This window comes from Salvelinus fontinalis, chromosome 26 (assembly GCF_029448725.1).
Source record: "Salvelinus fontinalis isolate EN_2023a chromosome 26, ASM2944872v1, whole genome shotgun sequence".
Classification (NCBI taxonomy): domain Eukaryota; kingdom Metazoa; phylum Chordata; class Actinopteri; order Salmoniformes; family Salmonidae; genus Salvelinus; species Salvelinus fontinalis.
The window spans coordinates 33,287,236-33,309,711 of record NC_074690.1 but is presented as its reverse complement, the minus strand read 5'-3'; the positions used below and the strand labels follow the sequence as shown (position 1 = coordinate 33,309,711).

The 22,476-nt window shown below is 42.6% G+C and overlaps 1 protein-coding gene and 1 long non-coding RNA gene across 3 annotated transcripts in view; one reads left to right on the top strand and one right to left on the bottom strand.

Moving 5' to 3' along the window:
• Window positions 1–41: 41 nt before the first annotated feature.
• The window catches only part of spidr (scaffold protein involved in DNA repair), an 80,019-nt gene continuing 57,584 nt past the window's right edge, over window positions 42–22,476 (bottom strand). Inside the window, exons 12-20 of one of the 2 annotated variants that reach the window (XM_055883539.1) lie at window positions 14,016–14,103; window positions 13,667–13,807; window positions 13,425–13,484; window positions 12,484–12,700; window positions 11,477–11,713; window positions 8,473–8,566; window positions 8,193–8,307; window positions 7,783–7,836; window positions 42–509 (exon numbers count right to left, since the gene is read on the bottom strand). In XM_055883539.1, coding sequence (XP_055739514.1) covers window positions 390–509; window positions 7,783–7,836; window positions 8,193–8,307; window positions 8,473–8,566; window positions 11,477–11,713; window positions 12,484–12,700; window positions 13,425–13,484; window positions 13,667–13,807; window positions 14,016–14,103 — 1,126 coding nt within the window. In that variant the 3' untranslated portion in view covers window positions 42–389. Of the gene's footprint in view, window positions 510–7,513; window positions 7,837–8,192; window positions 8,308–8,472; window positions 8,567–11,476; window positions 11,714–12,483; window positions 12,701–13,424; window positions 13,485–13,666; window positions 13,808–14,015; window positions 14,104–22,476 lie in introns of those variants that run through there. The other variant, XM_055883538.1, reaches the window with a different exon arrangement.
• On the top strand, window positions 419–7,907 carry LOC129824150 (uncharacterized). Its single transcript, XR_008754718.1, has 2 exons — window positions 419–555; window positions 7,231–7,907. It is a non-coding gene; the product is annotated as an uncharacterized LOC129824150 (long non-coding RNA).

Below are 22,476 nucleotides of genomic sequence, written 5' to 3'. Positions count from 1 at the left end.
AGCTAGTGGAAGAAAGTACAGAAAAAGGTAAACAAATACACTAACATATAATACAAGGTTTATTGACACAGTATAAGCACCATTCATCTTCAGAGAGAGATTAGGAGGTAGATATTCAAGTGAACATTTTGAAAGAAACGTGCGGCTATATACAGCATACAGGCATATTTTACAGTCACCATTTGGACCCACATGACAAAGTCTGACATATGTTACTCCTCTCTGGTCCTTCAGTTCTAACCTTGGGCTGTCAGCTCCAGGGTCCTAACATATCAGTAACGCACAAACAGATCTATTTTTTCCACCCTAACTATTCATGCTCTGTACAGAGCCTGGGCCTGGCTGGGCTGAGGAGGCCTCCTAGTCCTACAGATTGATTTCACGGGATCTCAGAGGCAGATCTCTTCCAGGCCGATCGACGGTGCAGGTTTCCTGGTGACGACGCGGACATAAGCGCTGAGGGGGCCCACCTCCTTCCCCAACACATTTTCCACCTCGTAACCTGGGAACTGCAGCACATGAACAATCAACCTAACCATGGATCTATAGGCATAGGTTAGTCTACGAGTAAGACACAGTGTAAGTAGGAAGTTTAAATGTATTTGGCTAAGGTGTATGTAAACTCAGTTTTTCACAATTCCTGACATTTAATCCTAGAAAAATTCCCTGTCGTAGGTCAGTTAGGATCACCACTTTATTTTAAGAATGTGAAATGTCAGAATAATAGTAGAGAAAATTATTATTTCAGCTTTCATTTCTTTCATCACATTCCTAGTGGGTCAGAGGTTTACATACACTCAATTAGTATTTGGTAGCATTACCTTTAAATTGTTTAACTTGGGTCAAACATTTCAGGTAGCCTTCCACAAGCTTCCCACAATAAGTTTGGTGAATTTTGGCCCATTCCTCCTGACAGAGATGGTGTAACTGAGCCAGGTTTGTAGGCCTCCTTGCACGCACACGCTTTTTCAGTTCTGCCCACAAATTTTCTATGGGATTGAGGTCAGGGCTTTGTGATGGCCACTCCAATACCTTGACTTTGTTGTCCTTAAGCATTTGTTCCACAACTTTGGAAGTATGCTTGGGGTCATTGTCCATTTGGAAGACCCATTTGCGACCAAGCTTTAACCTCCTGACTGATGTCTTGAGATGTTGCTTCAATATATCTACATAATTTTCCTGCCTCATGATGCCATCTATTTTGTGAAGAGCACTAGTCTCTCCTGCAGCAAAGCACCCCCACAACATGATGCTGCCACCCCCATGCTTTACGATTGGGATGGTGTTCTTTGGCTTGCAAGCCTCCCCCTTTTTCCTCCAAACATAAAGATGGTCATTATGGCCAAACAATAAAAATTTTGTTTCATCAGACCAGAGGACATTTCTCCAAAAAGTACGATCTTCGTCCCCATGTGCAGTTGAAAACCATAGTCTGTCTTTTTTAATGGCAGTTTTGGAGCAGTGGCTTCTTCCTTGCTGAGTGGCCTTTCAGGTTTTGTTGATGTAGGACTCGTTTAACTGTGGATATAGATACTTTTGTACCCGTTTCCTCCAGAATCTTCACAAGGTCCCTTGCTGTTGTTCTGGGATTGATTTTCACTTTTCGCACCAAAGTACATTCATCTCTAGGAGACAGAACGCCTTCCTGAGCGGTATGACGGCTGCGTGGTCCCATGGTGTTTATACTTGCGTACTATTGTTTGTACAGATGAAAGTGGTACCTTCAGGCGTTTGGAAATTGCTCCCAAGGATGAACCAGACCTGTGGAGGTTTACAATTTTTTTTTCCGAGGTCTTGACTGATTTCTTTTGATTTTCCCATGATATCAAGCAAAGAGGCACTGAGTTTGAAGGTAGGCCTTGAAATACATCTACAGGTACAACTCTAATTGACTCAAATTATGTCAATTAGCCTATCGTAAGCTTCTAAAGCCATGACATAATTTCCTGGATTTTTCCAAGCTGTATAAAGGCACAGTCAACTTCGTGTATGTACTTCTGACCCACTGGAATTGTGATACAGTGAATTATAAGTGAAATAATCTGTAAATAGTTTGTTAACAATTGTTGGAAAAATTACTTGTGTCATGCACAAAGTAAATGTCCTAACTGGCCAAAACTATAGTTTGTTAACAAGACATTTATGGAGTGTTTGAAAAACTAGTTTTAATGACTCCAACCTAAGTGTATGTAAACTTCCGACTTCAACTGCAGTAACCCGAGTCACAACTAGCACTCATGCTAACAATAAACATGTTACCAAATAACATCCAATAAACACTGTGAAGCTATACAAATAGGCAACATAAATGTCAAGAAGAGCGTAACCTATGTATGTAAACTTCCGATTTCAACTGTATATACAAGTTAGACATGCTCAATGAGAACAAAAGTTGGTTACACTCTATAATATAATTTATAATGACAAAGTATTGTTATTAGAATGGGGGGAATACATCCAGTGCAAAAACTCAATAGAATATATTTGTATTGGGTATGTGGTGCTGATCCACCTCAATTGGTCCACCTCAACCTGATCCACCTCAACCTGGATTGTTGGTTTGCCCTGATTCTCAATAATGGATGTAAGCCAGGTTGTCAACAATATCCATTCTAGAATGCTGGATGATACAGTGTCTTCAGAAAGTATTCAGGTCCCTAGACTTTTTCCATATTTTGTTAATATACAGCCTTTTTCTAAAATAGAATAAATAATTTCCCCCGTCAATCTACACACAATACCCCATAATGACAAACAATTAAAAGGTTGACATTTTTGCTAATTTATAAAAAATTCAAATAAACTAATATCACATAAGTGTTCAGACTCTTTACTGAGTACTTTCTTAAGGCACCTTAATCAGAGATCACAGCCTTGAGTCTTCTTGGGTATGACGCTATAAGCTTGACACACCAGTATTTGGGGAGTTTCTCCCATTCTTCTCTGCAGATTCTCTCAAGCTCTGTCAGGCTGGATGGGGAGCGCCGTTACACAGCTATTTTCAGGTCACTTCATAGATGTTCGATCGGGTTCATGTCCGGGCTCTGGCTGGGCCACTCAAGGACATCCAGAGACTTGTCCCGAAGCCAGTTCTGTGTTTTCCTGACTGTGTGCCAAGGGTCGTTGTCTTGTTGGAAGGCAAACCTTTACCCCAGTCTGAGGTCCTGAGCGCTCCGGAGCAGGTTTTCATCAAGGATCGCTCTGTACTTTGCTCCATTCATCTTTCCCTCAATCCAGACTAGTCTTCCAGTCCCTGCCACTGAAAAACATCCCGACAGCATGATGCTACCACCACCATGCTTCACCGTAGAGATGGCGTCAGGTTTCCTCCAGACGTGACATTTGGCATTCAGGCCAAAGAGCTAAATCTTGGTTTCATCAGACCAGAGAATCTTGTTTTGCATGGTCAGAGTCCTTTAGATGCCTTTTGGCAAACTCCAAGCGGGCTGTCATGTGCCTTTTACTGAGGAGTGGCTTCTGTCTGGCCACTCTACCATAAAGGCTTGATTGGTGGAGTGCTGCAGAGATGGTTTTCCTTCTGGAAGGTACTACCATCTCCACAGAGGAACTGGAGCTCTGTCAGAGTGAACATCGGGTTATTGGTCAACTCCCTGACCAAGGCCCTTCTCCCCCGATTGCTCAGTTTGGCCAGGCAGCCAGCTCTAGGAAGAGACTTGGTGGTTCCGAACTTCTTCCGTTTAAGAATGATGGAGGCCTCTGTGTTCTTGGGACCTTCAATGCTGCAGAAATGTTTTGGTACCCTTCCCCAGATCTGTGACTTGACACAATACTGTCTCTGAGTTCTATGGACAATTCCTTCAACCTCATGGCTTGGTTTTTGCTCTGACATGCACTGTCAACTATGGGACCTTATGTAGACAAGTGTGTGCCTTTCCAAAACATGACCAATCAATTTCATTTAACACAGGCGGACTCCAATCAAGTTGTATAAACATCAAGGATGATCATTGGAAACAAGATACACTAAGCTCAATTTCAAGTCATATAGCGAAGGGTCTGAATTCTACAGTACCAGTCAAAGGTTTAGACACACCTACTCATTTAGTTGATTTATTTTTACTATTTTCTACATAGTAGAATAGTAGTGAAGACATCACAATTATAAAGTAACACATAAGGAATCATGTAGTAACCAAAAAAGTGTTAAACAAATCAAAATATATTTTACATTTGAGATTCTTCAAAGTTGCCACCCTTTGCCTTGATGACAGCTTTGCACACTCTTGGCATTCTCTCAATCAGCTTAACAAAAAGTTAATTAACTTCTTTGGGGTAGAGGGCAGTAGTTTCACGTCCGGATGAAAAGCATGCCCAGAGTAAACGGCTTGCTACAAAGCCATAAAAGCTAGAAAATACATATTATTAGTATAATTGGATAGAAAACACTCCGAAGTTTCTAAAACTGTTTGAATGATGTATGTGAGTATAACATAACTCATATGGCAGGCAAAAACCTGAGAAAATCCAACCAGGAAGTGGGAAATCTGAGGTTGGTCGATTTTCAACTCAGCTCCTATTGAAGATACAGGGGGATATTGGTAAGGTTGCACTTCCTAAGGCTTCCACTAGATGTCAAGTGTCGTTAGAACCTTGTCTGATGCTTCTACTGTGAAGTGGGGCCGAAGGAGAGAGAAATGAGTCAGGTCTATCATGACCTAAACATGCCCTGACCATGAGCGTTCACGTGAGAGCGAGCTCTGTTCCATCGCACTTCTGAAGACAATGGAATACTCCGGTTGGAACATTATTGAAGAATTATGTTAAAAACATCCTAAAGATTGATTCAATACTTCGTTTGTCATGTTTTTACGGACTGTGACATAATTTTTTTTACTTTTCGTCCATACTTTCCGCTGGACCTGCCCGCGCGTCGTGAGTTTGGAAAGTGTACTGAACGCTAGAACAACAAGGAGGAATTTAGACATAAATGATGGACATTATCGAACAAACAAACATTTATTGTCGAACTGGGATTTCTGGGAGTGCATTCTGATGAAGATCAAAGTTAAGTGAATGTTTATGATGTTACTTCTGACTTCTGTTGACTGCATAATATGGCGGATATATTTGTGTCTTGATTGGGCTCTGAGCGCCGACTCAGATTATTGCATGGTTTGCTTTTTCATAAAGCTTTTTTGAAATCAGACACAGCGGTTGCATTAAGGAGAAGTGCATCTAAAATTCCATGCATAACAGTCGTATCTTTTAGCAATGTTTATTATGAGTATTCCTGTAAATTGATGTGGCTCTGCAAAATCAAAGGATGTTTTGGAACTTCTGAACGTAAGGCGCCAATGTAAACTCAGATTTTTGGATATAAATGAACTTTACCGAACAAAACATACATGTATTGTGTAACATTAAGTCCTATGAGTGTCATCTGATGAAGATCATCAAAGGTTAGTGATTCATTTTATCTATATTTCTGCTTTTTGTGAATCCTCTCTTTGGCTGGAAAAATGGCTGTTATTCTGTGAATAGGCACTCACCTAACAATCGTTTGGTTTGCTTTCGTCGTAAAGCCTTTTTGAAATCGGACACTGTGGCTGGATTTACAACAAGTGTATCTTTAAAATGGTGTAAAATACATGTATGCTTGAGGAATTTTAATTATGGGATTTCTGTTGTTTTGAATTTGGCGCTCTGCAGTTTCACTGGCTGTTGAAGAGGTGGGACGCTACCGTCTCACGTACCCTAGAGAGGTTAAGTTAATTTGTGGAACTTCTTTCCTTCTTAATGCGTGAGCCAAGCAGTTGTGTTGTGACAAGGTAGGGGTGATATTTGGACTCATCAGACCAAAATACAGATTTCCACCGGTTTAATGACCATTGCTCGGGTTTCTTGGCCCAAGCAAGTCTCTTCTTATTGGTGTCCTTAGTAGTGGTTTCTTTGCAGCAATTCGGCCATGAAGGCCTAATTCACACAGTCTCCTCTGAACAGTTGATGTTGAGATGTGTCTGTTACTTGAACTCTGAAGTATTTATTTGGGATGAAGTCTGAGGTGCAGTTAACTCTAATGAACTTATCCTCTGCAGCAGAGGTAACTCTATGTCTTCCTTTCCTGTGGCGGTCGTCATGAGAGCCAGTTTCATCATAGCTCGATGGTTTTTGCGACTGTACTTGAAGAAACTTTCAAAGTTCTTGAAAGGTTCCGGATTTACTGACCTTCATGTCTTAAAGTAATGGGCTGTCGTTTCTCTTTGCTTATTTGAGCTGTTATTGCCATAATATGGACTTGTTCTTTTACCATATAGGGCTATCTTCTGTATACCAACCCTACCTTGTCACAACACAACTGATTGGCTCACGCATTAAGAAGGAAATAAATTGCACAAATTAACTTTTAACCAGCCACACCTGTTCATTGAAATGCATTCCAGATGACTACCTCATGAAGCTGGTTGAGAGAATGCCGAGAGTGTGCAAAGCTGTCATCAAGGCAAAGGGTGGCTATTTTGAAGAATCTCAAATATTACATATATTTTGATTTGTTTAACACTTATTTGGTTACTACATGATTCCATATGTCTTAGTTGATGTCCCACTATTATTCTACAACGTAGAAAATGTTAAAAATAAAGAAAAACCCTTGAGTGGGTGTGTCTAAACTTTGGACTGGTACTGTATGCAAATAAGGTTTCTGTTTATAGTTTTTAATACATTTGCAAACATTTCTAAAAACCCGTTTTCACTTTGTCATTATGGGGTATTTTGTGTACATTGATGAGGATTTTTATTTATCGAATCAGTTTTAGAATAAGGCTGTAACGTTACAAAATGTGGGAAAAGGGAAGGGGTCTGAATACTTTCCTAATGCACTGTATATGGTGGTCAGAGCCATATATTTAAATATTTGGCTCTGATGGTGGTATGTGGGTGATACCAGTGTTTGTAGACTAGAAGGAAATATAGATCCAACTCTAGCGATACTAGTATCATCTGGCTCCTCTTACAGTATTGATCTGTGTAAGTCCAGCCATTGTTCTAAACAGATCTCTTAACACAGTCTAACTATGGGATATTAGACAGATGACAATGATGTCACTTTCAGCAAACATACTGACAGTCTGACACACAGGAGGATCAAAATGCTATATCAGTGCACTAAACTGAGAGGTATTATTTGACCATGCTTGTCATTTATGAACATTTTGAAAATCTTGGCTCTCTCTAATTTTCTCCTTCTCTCTTTCTTTCTCTCTCTCGGAGGACCTGAGCCCTAGGACCATACGTCAGGGCTGCCGGGCATGATGGCTCCTTGCTGTCCCCAGTCCACCTGGCCTTGCTGCTATTCCAGTTTCAACTGTTCTGCCTGCGGTTATGGAACCGCCACCTGTCCCAGACCTGCTGTTTTCAACTCTTAATGATCGGCTATGAAAAGCCAACTGAAAATTATTCATGATTATTATTTGACCATGCTTGTCACTTATGAACATTTTGAACATCTTGGCATAGTTCTGTTATAATCTCCACCCGGCACAGCCAGAAGAGGACTGGCCACCCCTCATAGCCTGGTTCCTCTCTAGGTTTCTTCCTAGGTTTTGGCCTTTCTAGGGAGTTTTTCCTAGCCACCGTGCTTCTACACCTGCATTGCTTGCTGTTTGGGGTTTAAGGCTGGGTTTCTGTACAGCACTTCGAGATATTAGTTGATGTACGAAGGGCTATATAAAATAAACTTGATTGATTGATTGAGGTAAGTGCTGTCTGCATAAAAAGGCAGGTACAGCGTATTACATAACATGTGAGAGAGAGAGAGCTCACCTCATGGCCAGAGGCTGCACAGTTCAACACAGACATGATGGTGCTCTGCTGGAGCTAGAAAACAGTAGAGAGAATAGTCACCATACTAGTTGAATAAATGGTCTGGACTGGACTGTCAAACTAGACTTCTTCATATTAGCGGTTTTATTAAATTATACCATATTACATTACAGCACATACCTTATAATAAGCTGTCATAGCGTTTTCAACAGTTTCATGTTACCATTAATGATACAATCTAAGACTATATTTGACAGTGACACTAAAAGTGAAAAGATTTGAGACCACATCTTGATTAAGATTAGATCAACCTTCCTTTAATATTACTTTATGCTTATGCACTGCTATGTTACACATTGAAAATACAGACATTTGCCAACACACAACCTAAACTTAAAATCTTGTCTCACCTTTACTTTCACAGTGAAGTCTCTTAGTGTAGAACAATTCATGAACACTTCAAGCTGCATGTTCATGGTTGGTTGGTCAACCAGTGAATCACAAGCAACACAAAGGAATGCTTGACTGGGGACAACAGACATAATGCAGATATTGACATCACATTTCAACCATAATAAAGAAGTTCCCTTTGCAATTTTTTTTAGTTATTCTATTGGTAAACCAATAAGATTCAATCAGTTAATTAGGCGTATCCCCTATAGGCCATCAGCAGGTGAATTGAAGACTTACGGCTTTTGGGGTGTCATCTCCAAGAGGTCGCTCCCACACAGGCTGCAGACTGGCCAGGAGTAGGCCGTGTCCTCATCCACACCAACTATCACACCTGCCATCACCAACACAACCATCAGCACTAGCCAGAGAAACAAACCTTATAGGGCACCACACTGACTAAACTGGTAAGCAACATGGGTGGAAACTGGAACTGAGCAGTGTAACAATTGTATCAATATTCTTGAGGCCACTGTGGTAAGGATTAAAAAAGGAAAGATAAAACAAGCTCAGTAAGAAGATAAGAATGACATTTTAGGGTCAAAAGAAGGGAGAAAAAAGTTTGCAGCCCCATATATTCTTATCTGTGAGTTAAAATGGATAGCAATTGTTTATTCCCTTAAAGAACTGACGCAATCATAGTTAACAACCAGAGATATTGCCAACTCACAGCTCATGTAAAATACACTGTTCAAAAAATAAAGGGAACACTTAAACAACACAATGTAACTCCAAGTCAATCACACTTCTGTGAAATCAAAATGTCCACTTAGGAAGCAACACTGATTGACAATAAATTTCACATGCTGTTGTGCAAATGGAATAGACAAAAGGTGGAAATTATAGGCAATTGGCAAGACACCCCCCAAAACAGGAGTGATTCTGCAGGTGGTGACCACAGACCACTTCTCAGTTCCTATACTTCCTGGCTGATGTTTTGGTCACTTTTGAATGCTGGCGGTGCTCTCACTCTAGTGGTAGCATGAGACGGAGTCTACAACCCACACAAGTGGCTCAGGTAGTGCAGTTCATCCAGGATGGCACATCAATGCGAACTGTGGCAAAAAGGTTTGCTGTGTCTGTCAGCGTAGTGTCCAGAGCATGCAGGCGCTACCAGGAGACAGGCCAGTACATCAGGAGACGTGGAGGAGGCCGTAGGAGGGCAACAACCCAGCAGCAGGACCGCTACCTCCGCCTTTGTGCAAGGAGGTGCACTGCCAGCGCCCTGCAAAATGACCTCCAGCAGGCCACAAATGTGCATGTGTCTGCTCAAACGGTCAGAAACAGACTCCATGAGGGTGGTATGAGGGCCCGAAGTCCACAGGTGGGGGTTGTGCTTACAGCCCAACACCGTGCAGGACGTTTGGCATTTGCCAGAGAACACCAAGATTGGCAAATTCGCCACTGGCGCCCTGTGCTCTTCACAGATGAAAGCAGGTTCACACTGAGCACATGCGCACATGTGACAGACGTGACAGAGTCTAGAGACGCCGTGGAGAACGTTCTGCTGCCTGCAACATCTTCCAGCATGACCGGTTTGGCGATGGGTCAGTCATGGTGTGGGGTGGCATTTCTTTGTGGGGCCGCACAGCCCTCCATGTGCTCGCCAGAGGGAGCCTGACTGCCATTAGGTACCGAGATGAGATCCTCAGACCCCTTGTGAGACCATATGCTGACACATGCACATTTGTGGCCTGCTGGAGGTCATTTTGCAGGGCGCTGGCAGTGCACCTCCTTGCACAAAGGCGGAGGTAGCGGTCCTGCTGCTGGGTTGTTGCCCTCCTACGGCCTCCTCCACGTGTCCTGATGTACTGGCCTGTCTCCTGGCAGCCCCTGCATGCTCTGGACACTACGCTGACAGACAGAGCAAACCTTTTTGCCACAGTTCGCATTGATGTGCCATCCTGGATGAACTGCACTACCTGAGCCACTTGTGTGGGTTGTAGACTCCGTCTCATGCTACCACTAGAGTGAGAGCACCGCCAGCATTCAAAAGTGACCAAAACATCAGCCAGGAAGTATAGGAACTGAGAAGTGGTCTGTGGTCACTACCTGCAGAATCACTCCTGTTTTGGGGGGTGTCTTGCTAATTGCCTATAATTTCCACCTTTTGTCTATTCCATTTGCACAACAGCATGTGAAATTTATTGTCAATCAGTGTTGCTTCCTAAGTGGACAGTTTGATTTCACAGAAGTGTGATTGACTTGGAGTTACATTGTGTTGTTTAAGTGTTCCCTTTATTTTTTTGAGCAGTGTATATACATAATTACCAACCAATAAAAAGAAAATTCTAACTTCACACAGAGCCAGGCAAACTGCCATAAGTTAGAACTTGCTTACGAGTACACATTATATGGCAGGTAGCCTAGTGGTTAGAGCGTTGGACGAGTAACCGAAAGGTTGCAAGATCAAATCCCCGAGCCGACAACGTACAACTCTGTCGTTCTGCCCCTGAACAAGGCAGTCATTGAAAATAAGAATAGAAATTGAGAAAAAACACCCTATTCTACACTACAGAGCCAAGCACAACTGTACCATGCTGGCCTGGTTATGCATCTACCATAGCGGCTGGAACCATGCTGGAAATGACCATTTGAAAATAAACTATCTGAGCCAGCAAAGCACGGGTTCAGCACAGCATTCGGGTTAGTGTGAATCAGGCATTGGTGTTTGTTGTTTTATTCAGCCAGCTGATCCAACATGGAAGACGAGTGGGAGAGACCTGAACTAATCCAAAGGGTTCACAGTTTCACCTTTGCTCTCTCCTGTGACACAGGGTGCTAACAGATGCAACTTATCATGACTTACTCAACTTTCCCTGCGATGCATATAAAATAGACTGTAGACAGACAGTGAATGCATTTTGTGCCAGTATCTTAAGGGCTTAAGATACTCTGTAGTTTGATTGGATCCCTTAATCAGATTCATACCATTATCACTGAGGTTAGGATAACAGTATCATCTCTTAATTACAGATAGATAGTCCACAGCTAGTTACATTGGTGGGCCTTGAAAGGTTGTCACAACCAGTGGCTCAACCGCTTGAGGGAAACTGTGAATGAGAGTGGAAGAACACAATGCCTTTGACTAAACACAAGAAGGCGTCTCTGTCTCGCACAAAGTAACAAATACAAACAGGCAACAGCCACAAAACACTCAAAACCGTTTGTCCGTCTGTCTAATAAAACAATTATCCGGGCTAACCCTGAAAAACAATTGATCAAGGAGGAGAGCGTGACTGACCCGAGAACGTGCAGAGGGAGTTGGGTGGTGTTTCCGGACCCAGGGGATCCAGCGTCACAGGTTGTGGTAAGGCCTGAGGAAGGACATGGGGCTGGGCTTGAGGTAGGGACTGAGGTAAGGACTTTGCCTGGGACAATGACAGGGACCCTGGGCCCAGCGTGCTCTCGGTATGTGGGCAGCACACTGATACCAGAGGCAGCAGCTGCACAACTGACTGCTCCACACACAGGATCCCACCTGGAGAGAAATCATGGCATAGCGTCATAAAACAGTAGTTTGACCTGACATTGGAGGTGCTTCCATTAATTTTTTTTATTTTATCCCCTCTTCTCCCCAATTTTCGCGGTATCCAATCGCTAGTAATTACTATCTTGTCTCATCGCTACAACTCCCGTACGGGCTCGGGAGAGACGAAGGTCGAAAGCCACGCGTCCTCCGAAGCACAACCCAACCAAGCCGCACTGCTTCTTAACACAGCGCGCTTCCAACCCGGAAGTCAGCCGCACCAATGTGTCGGAGGAAACACCGTGCACCTGGCCCCCTTGGTTAGCGAGCACTGCGCCCGGCCCGCCACAGGAGTTGCTGGAGCGCGATGAGACAAGGATATCCCTACCGGCCAAACCCTTCCTAACCCGGACGACGCTAGCCCAATTGTGCGTCGCCCCACGGACCTCCCGGTCGCGGTCGGCTGCGACAAAGCCTGGGCGCGAACCCAGAGACTCTGGTGGCGCAGCTAGCACTGCGATGCAGTGCTCTAGACCACTGCGCCACCCGGGAGGCCGTGCTTCCATTATTAATAGTTTTGGGGAAGCAGTAGCCACGTGACTTCAGATGTCCTACAGTATACAATACATAGTGGCTAATGCAATATACACTATATAGTGACAGACTAGATGAAAAACACCAGGTCTGCATCCCAAATGGAACCCTATTCCATATGAAGTGCACTACATAGGGAATAGGGTGCCATTTGGGGAGCAGACCATGAAATTGCAATAAAACAGTACCATGCTCTCTGACTGCGTCCCTGAATGACAAGCGGCAGGCGCTGGGGGTGGGGGTGCTTATTGCCTTGGCGACAGAGGAAGTGAGCACACAGGAAGTGGTCACACACACAGCCAGCGTTCGTCTGCATGGTGTCCCACCGGACTGCTGCTCCTCCTGCAAACTGGGATCAGTCACCACCAGCCAAACCTCCCCTGGGCTCCGATCACTACTCTGAGACTGGAGGGGAGAGAGATGGGGGGACAGACAAAGATGGTGGGGGCTATCATTCATATCAACCAAGATGATAATAAAAAGAGGAAGAGAAAGAGGGGATCAGTCGTTAGTGTAGATTATTAGAGAGACAAGGCGAGAGAGACAACGCGAGAGAGAGTGACAGAACGAGAGAGAGAAATGGCGTCAGAGACTATGAGCTTACTTGGAAAGTACAATTCTAAGTGTCTTAGTGAATAAACACCTTTCTGTCTGTATCTGTATGTGCATCAAATAAAAAGCATGAGTCTCTGCTGGCTCAGTCTGGTTGCTCAGAATCATCCATTTGATGACTGACATGACAAACAGAGTGGTATAGACAGAAAGCGTTGGACTTCACCACTCGCTTTGTTCCGGGCCTGTTATCTCCCTCCCGGTGGTCAAAGTGTAAAGGTTTCACTGTTCAACAGTAAAAATCAACAGTAAATCAACAGTAAAAAAAAACACCTGGTAGATAATGTAGGTTAGTATGCATACAGATGGTGAAGGCAGTTTGCCTCGTCTTGTCAACACAGCAAGTTCAACTTGATTCCCCACTGTCCACCACAGCAGGATGTGATCATGTTCCTGTCAACTCTTTAACTATGTTGTGTTACATCTACCCGTCTCTAATAAGATAGATATCACAGATAACAGTTTCTCAGTCACACTATACATTCTCATTGAAATCCAAGGAAGAATTTGAAAGTACCTGCGTTCTCTTGTAGATGACAGTGGCGGCAAAGCTACAACGATGGCTGTTGAGCTCACACTGAAATAGATATGACAGGCCGTTACAACAATTCATATTTGATCAATTGCCACTGGCTGAGTGAAGGAAAAATGTGTCATCTGGTCTCAACAACTCGAATTATGGGGAGGAATAGTTGGGGAGGTAAACAGAGTTAGAATTCAGTTCTCGCTCTCTCTCTCTCTGTGTGTGTCACTAGTTACCTGCAGTATGTCTCTGAGGGTTTGTTCTGTAGGAGGCAGGTATAGAGAGGATAAAGGCTGTCCCTCTACAGGCTCCACAGAGCCCTCTTGGCATGACAGCAGGTAACAGAAGCTTGGGGCTGGGCCTTTGTGTATGCTGTCCTACAAACAAAACACACGGAATCAAGATTATAATCCACTACGTGCAGACAGTATTCATAGCCAGTTTCTTATTCTAACATAAATTAACCATAATAACATGGGTTCTCAACATCAAATGGAAATACTGTATATACATTGTTCACGTAATTGAGTTTCAAATGCGGGAAAAGGCAGGGTATGATTCACAACGGAATATTGAATAACCTACACCTTGACAGCTCTGGTTTTCTCCAAGTACTTTGAAGGGCATCACTGGTGGCCAGAGGCTGTCTATCAGGCTGAAGAGTCTGGTCCACCTGTGAGAGCAGAAGAAAGTGAGAGAGGGGTTGGAAAGGGAAAAGACAGTGAACGACAGGGTATACAGAGAGGGGGGTGCAACAATATCAGTTGGTTTCCCTTTTACGGAATGACAGATCTGTTAAGACAGGGCACTTTTTAGCTTTCACAGAATCAACAGAAAGCATGCCGAGACTGGTGCGACAGACACACTCTCGCGCTCTCGCTCACACCTCTTTATCACTAGCGATCTGACTGCTGAAAAGACAAGCCGTCCCTGCATAGACCTGCAGCGTAGACACTTTTTGCAAACAGCCTATATGCACCTTAGAGATGATTTGCACTGACTACTCACACATCCAACCCTTACACACAAACACCCATAAACAAAACACACCCCCACTCAGAACTCACACTGCTGCTGTTATTTTATATACTATTGATTCTACTACCCACTTTATATTTGTAAATACAGCCCATTATTACTATGCATACCAATTTGTCTATTTCTTCTACTCTTGTTATTTTGACTCTTTTCATCGCTATTATTGATTAATGTACTGCATTGTTGAGGGAGCTATCACATAAGCATTTCGCTGCACCTTTTTCACCCGCTGTAAACTGTGTATGTGAAGAAAACATTTGATTCTTACACACACCAAAACATTTAACAGAGCAAACACCTTATGTAGGGTGTCCAATCAAAAACACATATTTAGACCAATGAGTAAAATCATGTTAATTGTGTAGATACTCCTCTAAGAAAATGAATGGTCCCAACCTTGTCTCGATCATAATCCATTCAAAAGTTATTGTAGTTACTACCCTGGCCAAAATTAGGGTGACTAAATCAATGGAGGCCAGAGAAAAAAAAGTGGTAATAAATCTGAAAAATAACATTGCATCAGCTAGCACAGATGCTGTGCGAGAATTTAGACTAACTGACAGGCTCACCGTTGAACTTGTCTTTCTTCTCAAATCCGGAGGACATAAAACTACATAGAGGTGAGATAGATATCGATTGTGAGACGTGACACTAAACATTTTCATAAGCTTTTCATATTAATGCAACAGTTTTAAAAGATTTCTCACAAAAACAAGCGTCTCTCTGAAATGTCAACGGAGCACTGAGCGTACCGCAAACTTTTTATTGTCAAAGCCTTTAACAATTAATTCAGTTCGGGGCAACAGAGCCCAGTACTTATTATCGGATGTATTATGTTACGAAATCCGACTTCTTGGATATAATGTTAATGACATGTTAGAGAAAGACCCCACTGAATGATTCAGAACATGAAGAATCATATGTGTCTTGGTAAAGTTTATTTTATAACATAATAAAGTGAAATTCCATCACCAAAGCACATTTTCACCCGCTCTACGTAAATCACACACAAAAACAAGTCTGGCTTCTATTGGCTTCAATTGTTGGTTTCAACTGACAATTTTGACACCTGAGGGCCCGGGTGTTGCTTTGAGGTGCCCCATCTAGAAAATCAAACTAGAGGACCAACAGAGGAAGACCGAAAATAGCGATGCTTCAACCCCAACCTAAATGCCCGGGAAACAAAATAAATTAAACCTGTCCTTGAGTTCAGTTAGTCTGTGTGTGTGTGTGTGTGTGTGTGTGTGTGTGTGTGTGTGTGTGTGTGTGTGTGTGTGTGTGTGTGTGTGTGTGTGTGTGTGTGTGTGTGTGTGTGTGTGTGTGTGTGTGTGTGTGTGTGTGTGTGTGTGTGTGTGTGTGTGTGTGTGTGTGTGTGTGTGTGTGTGTGTGTGTGTGCGCGAGTGAGAGAGAGAGAGGTTGGGTTGATGTCATTACTATTCCTCCTCTTTGGTGCTGTTACTCAGTCTGTCTCATTGGTTGTTAAAAACCGGTTCAACAGGGTGTCTGTGTACAGAACTGGCTCTGCACCCCAGGCTGGTCCAACAGGTCAGGATGAAGAATGAGCTCACCTCACAACACTGACTTTGTTACCGAGACCTTTCTGTAGCTTTATTGTAACATTGTACAAGTGGGCTGATTTGCCTACTGAAGAATACTATTTAAGTACAGTAGTATGTGAGTACCGACAAGAGGGAGTCAAGGACTCAGTGACAACACTAACATTTATCAAAAACTGATTTGACATGATTACAGTAACATGATCTAATTGTCGATTTGATGGTGATTAAAATTGAGGTTTTTAAGTGCCAACACATCAAAAACACTTGTTTAAGCTTTAATAAAGGCTTATTAAAAGATCAAGCCCCAGCTACTGTATATGCAGGGTTCTACAGTGCTACCTGGAATTTTAATTTAGGAGCACCAGTCCGCCAAGAAAAATTAAGGATTCTAGCTTTACTACCTCAAATATTTTTCATTGTGCTCCTACATTTCTTTGTGTGCGCTAACATTTTTCAACTTAGACGCAGAAGTGTTCCTTGTAAAAACATTTTTTTTTAAGTCAACTTAGAGCCCTAATATGTCAGGAATGTTTTGTTTTGCACAGAGTATAAAATGGTGGCTACATGCGTTTGGACCAATCCCAAATTGACACCTAAACTACGCACTTCAGGAAATCGGAGAGGATTTTACAGGTGTAAAAGGTTTGTTTTGTTTCCTCTCAAAATATCAACATTTCCTGTCTTTTTCTGCTCACTTTGAAAACATCTAGTCCTATTGATCTGATTGGTTACTAATCTGATTGGTTACTAATAATATCATTTAAAATCCCTCAAATTGTGTCCCATATGTGTTTAGACACGGCGACCATTTAAGGTGACGATATCAGTTATCGCACCACCTTGACCTCAAGTGCATAGGGCATAGAGGTTAGGTCTTTGTGCTTGCTCCTGAAGGGGATATATCCATCATGGCGGACTGTAGACAACAACCCCCCACCACCACCACATTATGGGATGCTTTCTGGCACACAGAGACTATTCCTTAGAAATAAATGAAGCTGTAAACACACTAACCCCTCCTCTAAATGTCCCCACACCAGTTCTCCAAACTGTTTCTAATCTGAGCTCCTGACTGTGGAAAGTAAATCATAGGTCCAGTGTGAGCACCAATGATGTATCACTTTACATGTAAACATGGGACAGTGACATGGCAGGATGATCAGCGTGTGGCCATCTTGAACGCAGGTTGTGTTCTTGAACGTAAGTTAAGAGAGTTAGAGTGTATTCGGAAGGTATTCAGACCCCTCCACTTTTACCACATTTTGTTACGTTACAGACTTATTCTAAAATGGATTACATTGTTCCCCCCCCCTCAAATCTACACACAACACCCGATAATGACAAACCAAAAAAATACAAAAACTGAAATATCACATTTACATAAGTATTCAGACGCTTTACTATGTACTTTGTGGAAGCAGCTTGAGCAGAAGTGATAGCCTCGAGTCTTCTTGGGTATGATGCTAGAAGCTTGGCACACCTGTACTTGGGGAGTTTCTCGCATTCTTCTCTACAGATCCTCTCAAGCTCTGTCAGGTTGGATTGGGAGCGTCGCTGCACAGCTTTTTTAAGGTCTCTCCAGAGATTTTCGGGTTCAAGGCCAGGCTCTGGCTGAGTCGCTCAAGGACATTCAAAAACTTGTCCCGAAGCCACTCCTGCATTGTCTTGGCTGTGTGCTTAAGGTCGTTGTCCTGTCGGAAGGTGAACCTTCATCCCAGTCTGAGATCCTAAGCTCTCTGTAGCAGGTTTCCATCAAGGATCGCTCTGTACTTTGCTCCCTTCATCTTTCTCTTGATCCTTACTAGTATCCCAGTCCTTGCAGCTGAAAAACATCCCCACAGCATGATGCTGCCACCACCATGCTTCACCTTAGGGATGGTGTTAGGTTTCCTCCAGACGTGACACTTGGCATTCAGGCCAAAGAGTTCATTCTTGGTTTCATCAGACCAGAGAATCTTGTTTCTCATGGTCTGAGTCTTTTAGGTTCCTTTTTGGCAAACTCTAAACGGGCTGTCATGTGCCTTTTACTGAGGAGTGGCTTCCGTCTGGCCACTCTACCATAAAGGCCTGATTGGTGGAGTGCTGCAGAGATGGTTTTCCATCTGGAAGGTTCTCCCATCTCCACAGAGGAACTCTGGAGCTCTGTCAGTGACCATCAGGTTTTTGGTAACCTTCCTGACCAAGGCCCTTCTCCCCCAATTTCTCAGTTTGGCCGGGCAGCCAGGTCTAGGAAGAGTCTTGGTGGTTCCAAACTTCTTCCATTTAAGAATGATGGAGGCCACTGTGTTCTTGGGGACCTTAAAACTTCTTGCCACTAGGGGGGTGCCATTTCGACATAGTACAAATTTGTTTCCAAATTAAACTGCCTCGTACTCAATTCTTGCTCGTACAATATGCATATTATTATTACTATTGGACAGAAAACACTCTCTAGTTTCTAAAACCGTTTGAATTATGTCTGTAAGTGAAACAGAACTGGACTTAGAGCAATTCTAATATGAGGATTTGAAAATGCTGAAATCTGCTCGCTGTTCCCAGACCTGTGTATAACTCTGACTGTCTTCTATTGGTTGAGATGCACTGCATACGCCTTCCCCTGGTTGTTAGCGAATAGGGAGACTTGAAATGGAGTCTCTACGTAGATCCCAAAGTTTATAAATTGATTGGGAACGAGGTGGCTCATTCCTTTCACCTTCGCTCGGGCGCATTGAGGACCTTGGGACGTTCTTTTGGAAACATCGGTTATAGATCTCAGACATTTCCGGCTGTGTTTTTATTCGATATAGGCTTTAAAGACATCATAATCTTGTTATTTTGAACCGAATTATATCAGTTTATGTCAGTATATTGCGATTTTCGGGTATTTATTTCCTTGGCGCTGTAGGAATTTGGGTCTCTCTCTCTTTCGTGCTAATGTTTACTGCTAATTGCAACTCTGAAGACGACGTTCTCCAACCTATCAACGATTCTTTTTGACAAAAGACACCTATCCCAAGATTCTGATGAGAGTTCATCGAAAAGTAAGAACTATTAATGCTGATAATTCATTGTTCTGTTGAAAAAAGTAAAATGCATGAGACGCCATTTCTTGCAGTGTAGCATTGTGTTATCGCAGCCTGTATTGCGCAGTAAGGTTAATTTTAAAAAATGTAATTCAGCGATTGCATTAAGAACTAATTTGTCTTTCAATTGCTGTCCAACCTGTATTTTTTTAGTCAAGTTTATGAATAGTTTTCGATAAGAATAGGTGGCTTTCCAAGATGGCGCCGGACAGATTGCTTGAGCTTTTGGCTACTTTTCTCATTGTATAAGCACAATTTGTGCCGCTAAATATGCACATTTTCGAACAAACTCTATATGCATTGTGTAATATGATGTTACAGGACTGTCATCTGAAGAATTCTGAGAAGGTTAGTGAAAAAATTTATATATTTTGGTGGTTTACACGTTATCGCTCTTTTTGCCTTGAATCAATGCTGGGGTGATGTTTGCACATGTGGTAAACTAATATAACGCAATATTGTGTTTTCGCTGTAAGACACTTAGAAAATCTGAAATATTGTCTGGATTCACACGATCTGTGTCTTTCATCTGCTGTACGCTGTGTATTTTTAAGAAATGTTTTATGATGAGTAATTAGCTAATACACGATGGTCTCTGTAGTTATTCTAGTCGTTTTAGTGAGAGTTGTGATGGGGGCTGCAATGGTAAACTATGATTTATACCTGAAATATGCACATTTTTCTAACAAAACCTATGCTATACAATAAATATGTTATCAGACTGTCATCTGATGAGGTTGTTTCTTGGTTAGTGGCTATTTATATCTTTATTTGGTCGAATTTGTGATAGCTGCTGATGGAGTAAAAAATGATGGAGTATGGAAGTGGTGTCTTTTGCTAACGTGGTTAGCTAATAGATTTACATATTTTGTCTTCCCTATAAAACATTTAAAAAATCAGAAATGATGGCTTTATTCACAAGATGTGTATCTTTCATTTGGTGTCTTGGACTTGTGATTTCATAAACATTTTATTATATGATATCCCTGTGGCTTTAGGCTAGGCTATGCTAGTCAGCTTTTGTGATGGGGGTGCTCCCGGATCCGGGTTTGGTAGGCGTTAGAGGTTAAATTCTGCAGACATTTTTTGGGACCCTTCCCCAGATCTGTGCCTCAACACAATCCTGTCTCGGAGCTCTACGAATAATTCCTTCAACCTCATGGCTTGGATTTTTCTCTGACATGCACTGTCAATTGTGGGACCTTATATCAGGGATGCAAACTGGTGAGGGCCCAAAAAGCTGAAATTTCTTTTGCACTGAAACACGCAAAAAAATCCCTGCCAGGGGGATACTTTTACATTTTATTTTTAGCTTTAAAATGCACATTTCTAGTGACTTTCAGGCTGGATCCCTTCTTGAAATGCAGGTGAACTGTACTAATTAAACAACAAAGAATATGATCTACATAATTGGTCTCTGTGTGTTAAATAAAAAGTGGTTAATGTTAACCAAACTCATAGCTAAAAATTAAGGAAAAGCAATCCAATGTCACTTGTTGCCCAGACTTCACTGCAAATTACAAGTCCATAGAAAAAAAACAATACACTAATATTGCAGTTAGTCATGACAGCCTTAATAATTGAACGCTTGTTACCACACAGATCTAAATATTGCACTTGGGGGGAAAAAATCTTAACGTAGAAATAGAATGAAACAAACAGGCATTCTATTTTTGCTCTATTCTAGTAGCCAGTATAGTAGACATCGATTAAGTGCACAACGCTATATGTGTGCAAAAATAAAGCTCACTGGGTAAAAAATAAAAGAATTCTCCCTCACCCGCACAAAAGTGTTACAGTATGTCAAGTTCAACACAACAAAAGTAATATCTTTGGGCTACACTGCATGTTATTACATTGTACTCTTTGTGCCTGTGAACATCTGTTCTACAATGTGCCAGCAGCAGAGCATGAGACCCTTTGATGGCATAATTGATCTCTCAGGTAGAGTACACCTGGCATACCCCTTTTTACACCTTACTGAAAAAAAGGGAAAGTGTGTGGTGTTCCTTTCACCTCTATTGGCATCCAGCTTAAGCCAGGCCCCAGCTCCAGCTACACTTGATCACTGAATGCACTTGTTTAACGAGCAATGCCTTATTTTCACCTAATTCCTTCATTCTGAAAATTAACCACTGAGGGAAAACAGTTCAGACAGCAGATAGTTAACAATTCACATAGATTGACAGGGTCCAGTGAGCAACTAACGTTATAGCTTGATTAACGCCAATGAGTCGTAGTTAATACTATTAATAACCAGTATAACCAGTACTATAATAACCAGTTAATACTATTGCTAATTGGTTACTTGAGCTAACGTTACTGACGTTATCTCATCTGAAGTTAAGTTCCTCGGCGTACACATCACGGACAAACTGAAAAGGTCTACCCACACAGACAAGTGTGGGTAGGCGCAGCAGCACCTCTTCAACCTCAGGAGGCTGAAGAAATTTGTCACCTTAAACCCTCACAAACTTTTACAGATACACAATTGAGGGCATCCTGTCGGGCTGTCCTACAAAGCATTACATGGGCTTGCTCCTACCTATCTTTCCGATTTGGTCCTGCCGTACATACCTACACGTACACTACGGTCACAAGACGCAGGCCTCCTTACTGTCGCTAGAATTTCTAAGCAAACAGTTGGAGGTAGGGCTTTCTCCTAGAGCTCAATTTTTACGGAATGGTCTGACTTTCCATGTGAGACTCTGTCTCGACCTTTAAGTCTTTATTGAAGACTCATCTCTTCAGTAGGTCCTATGATTGAGTGCAGTCTGGCCCAGGGGTGTGAAGGTGAACGGAAAGGCACTGGAGCAACGAACCACCCTTGCTGTCTCTGCCTGGCCGGTTCCCCTCTCTCCACTGGGATTCTCTGCCTCTAACCCTATTACCGACCCCTCCTGTCTCAGCCTCCAGTATTTATGCTGCAATAGTTTGTGTCGGGGGGCTAGGGTCAGTCTGTTATATCTGGAGTATTTCTCCTGTCTTATCCGGTGTCCTGTGTGACCTTAAGTATGCTCCCTCTAATTCTCTCTTTCTCCTTCTCTCTTTCTTGGAGGACCTGAGCCCTAGGACCATGCCTCAGGACTACCTGGTCAACTCTTCTGCCTGCGGCTATGGAACACTGACCTGTTCACTGGACGTGCTACCTTGTCCCGAACCTGCTGTTTTGGACTCTCTCTCTACCGCATCTGCTGTCTCAACCTCTGAATGCTCGGCTATGAAAAGCCAACTGACATTTACTCCTGAAGTGCTGACCTGTTGCACCCTCTACAACCACTGATTAGTATTATCTGACCCTGCTGGTCATCTATGAATGTTTTAACATCTTGGCCATGTTCTGTTATAATCTCCACCCGGCACAGCCAGAAGAGGACAGGCCAACCC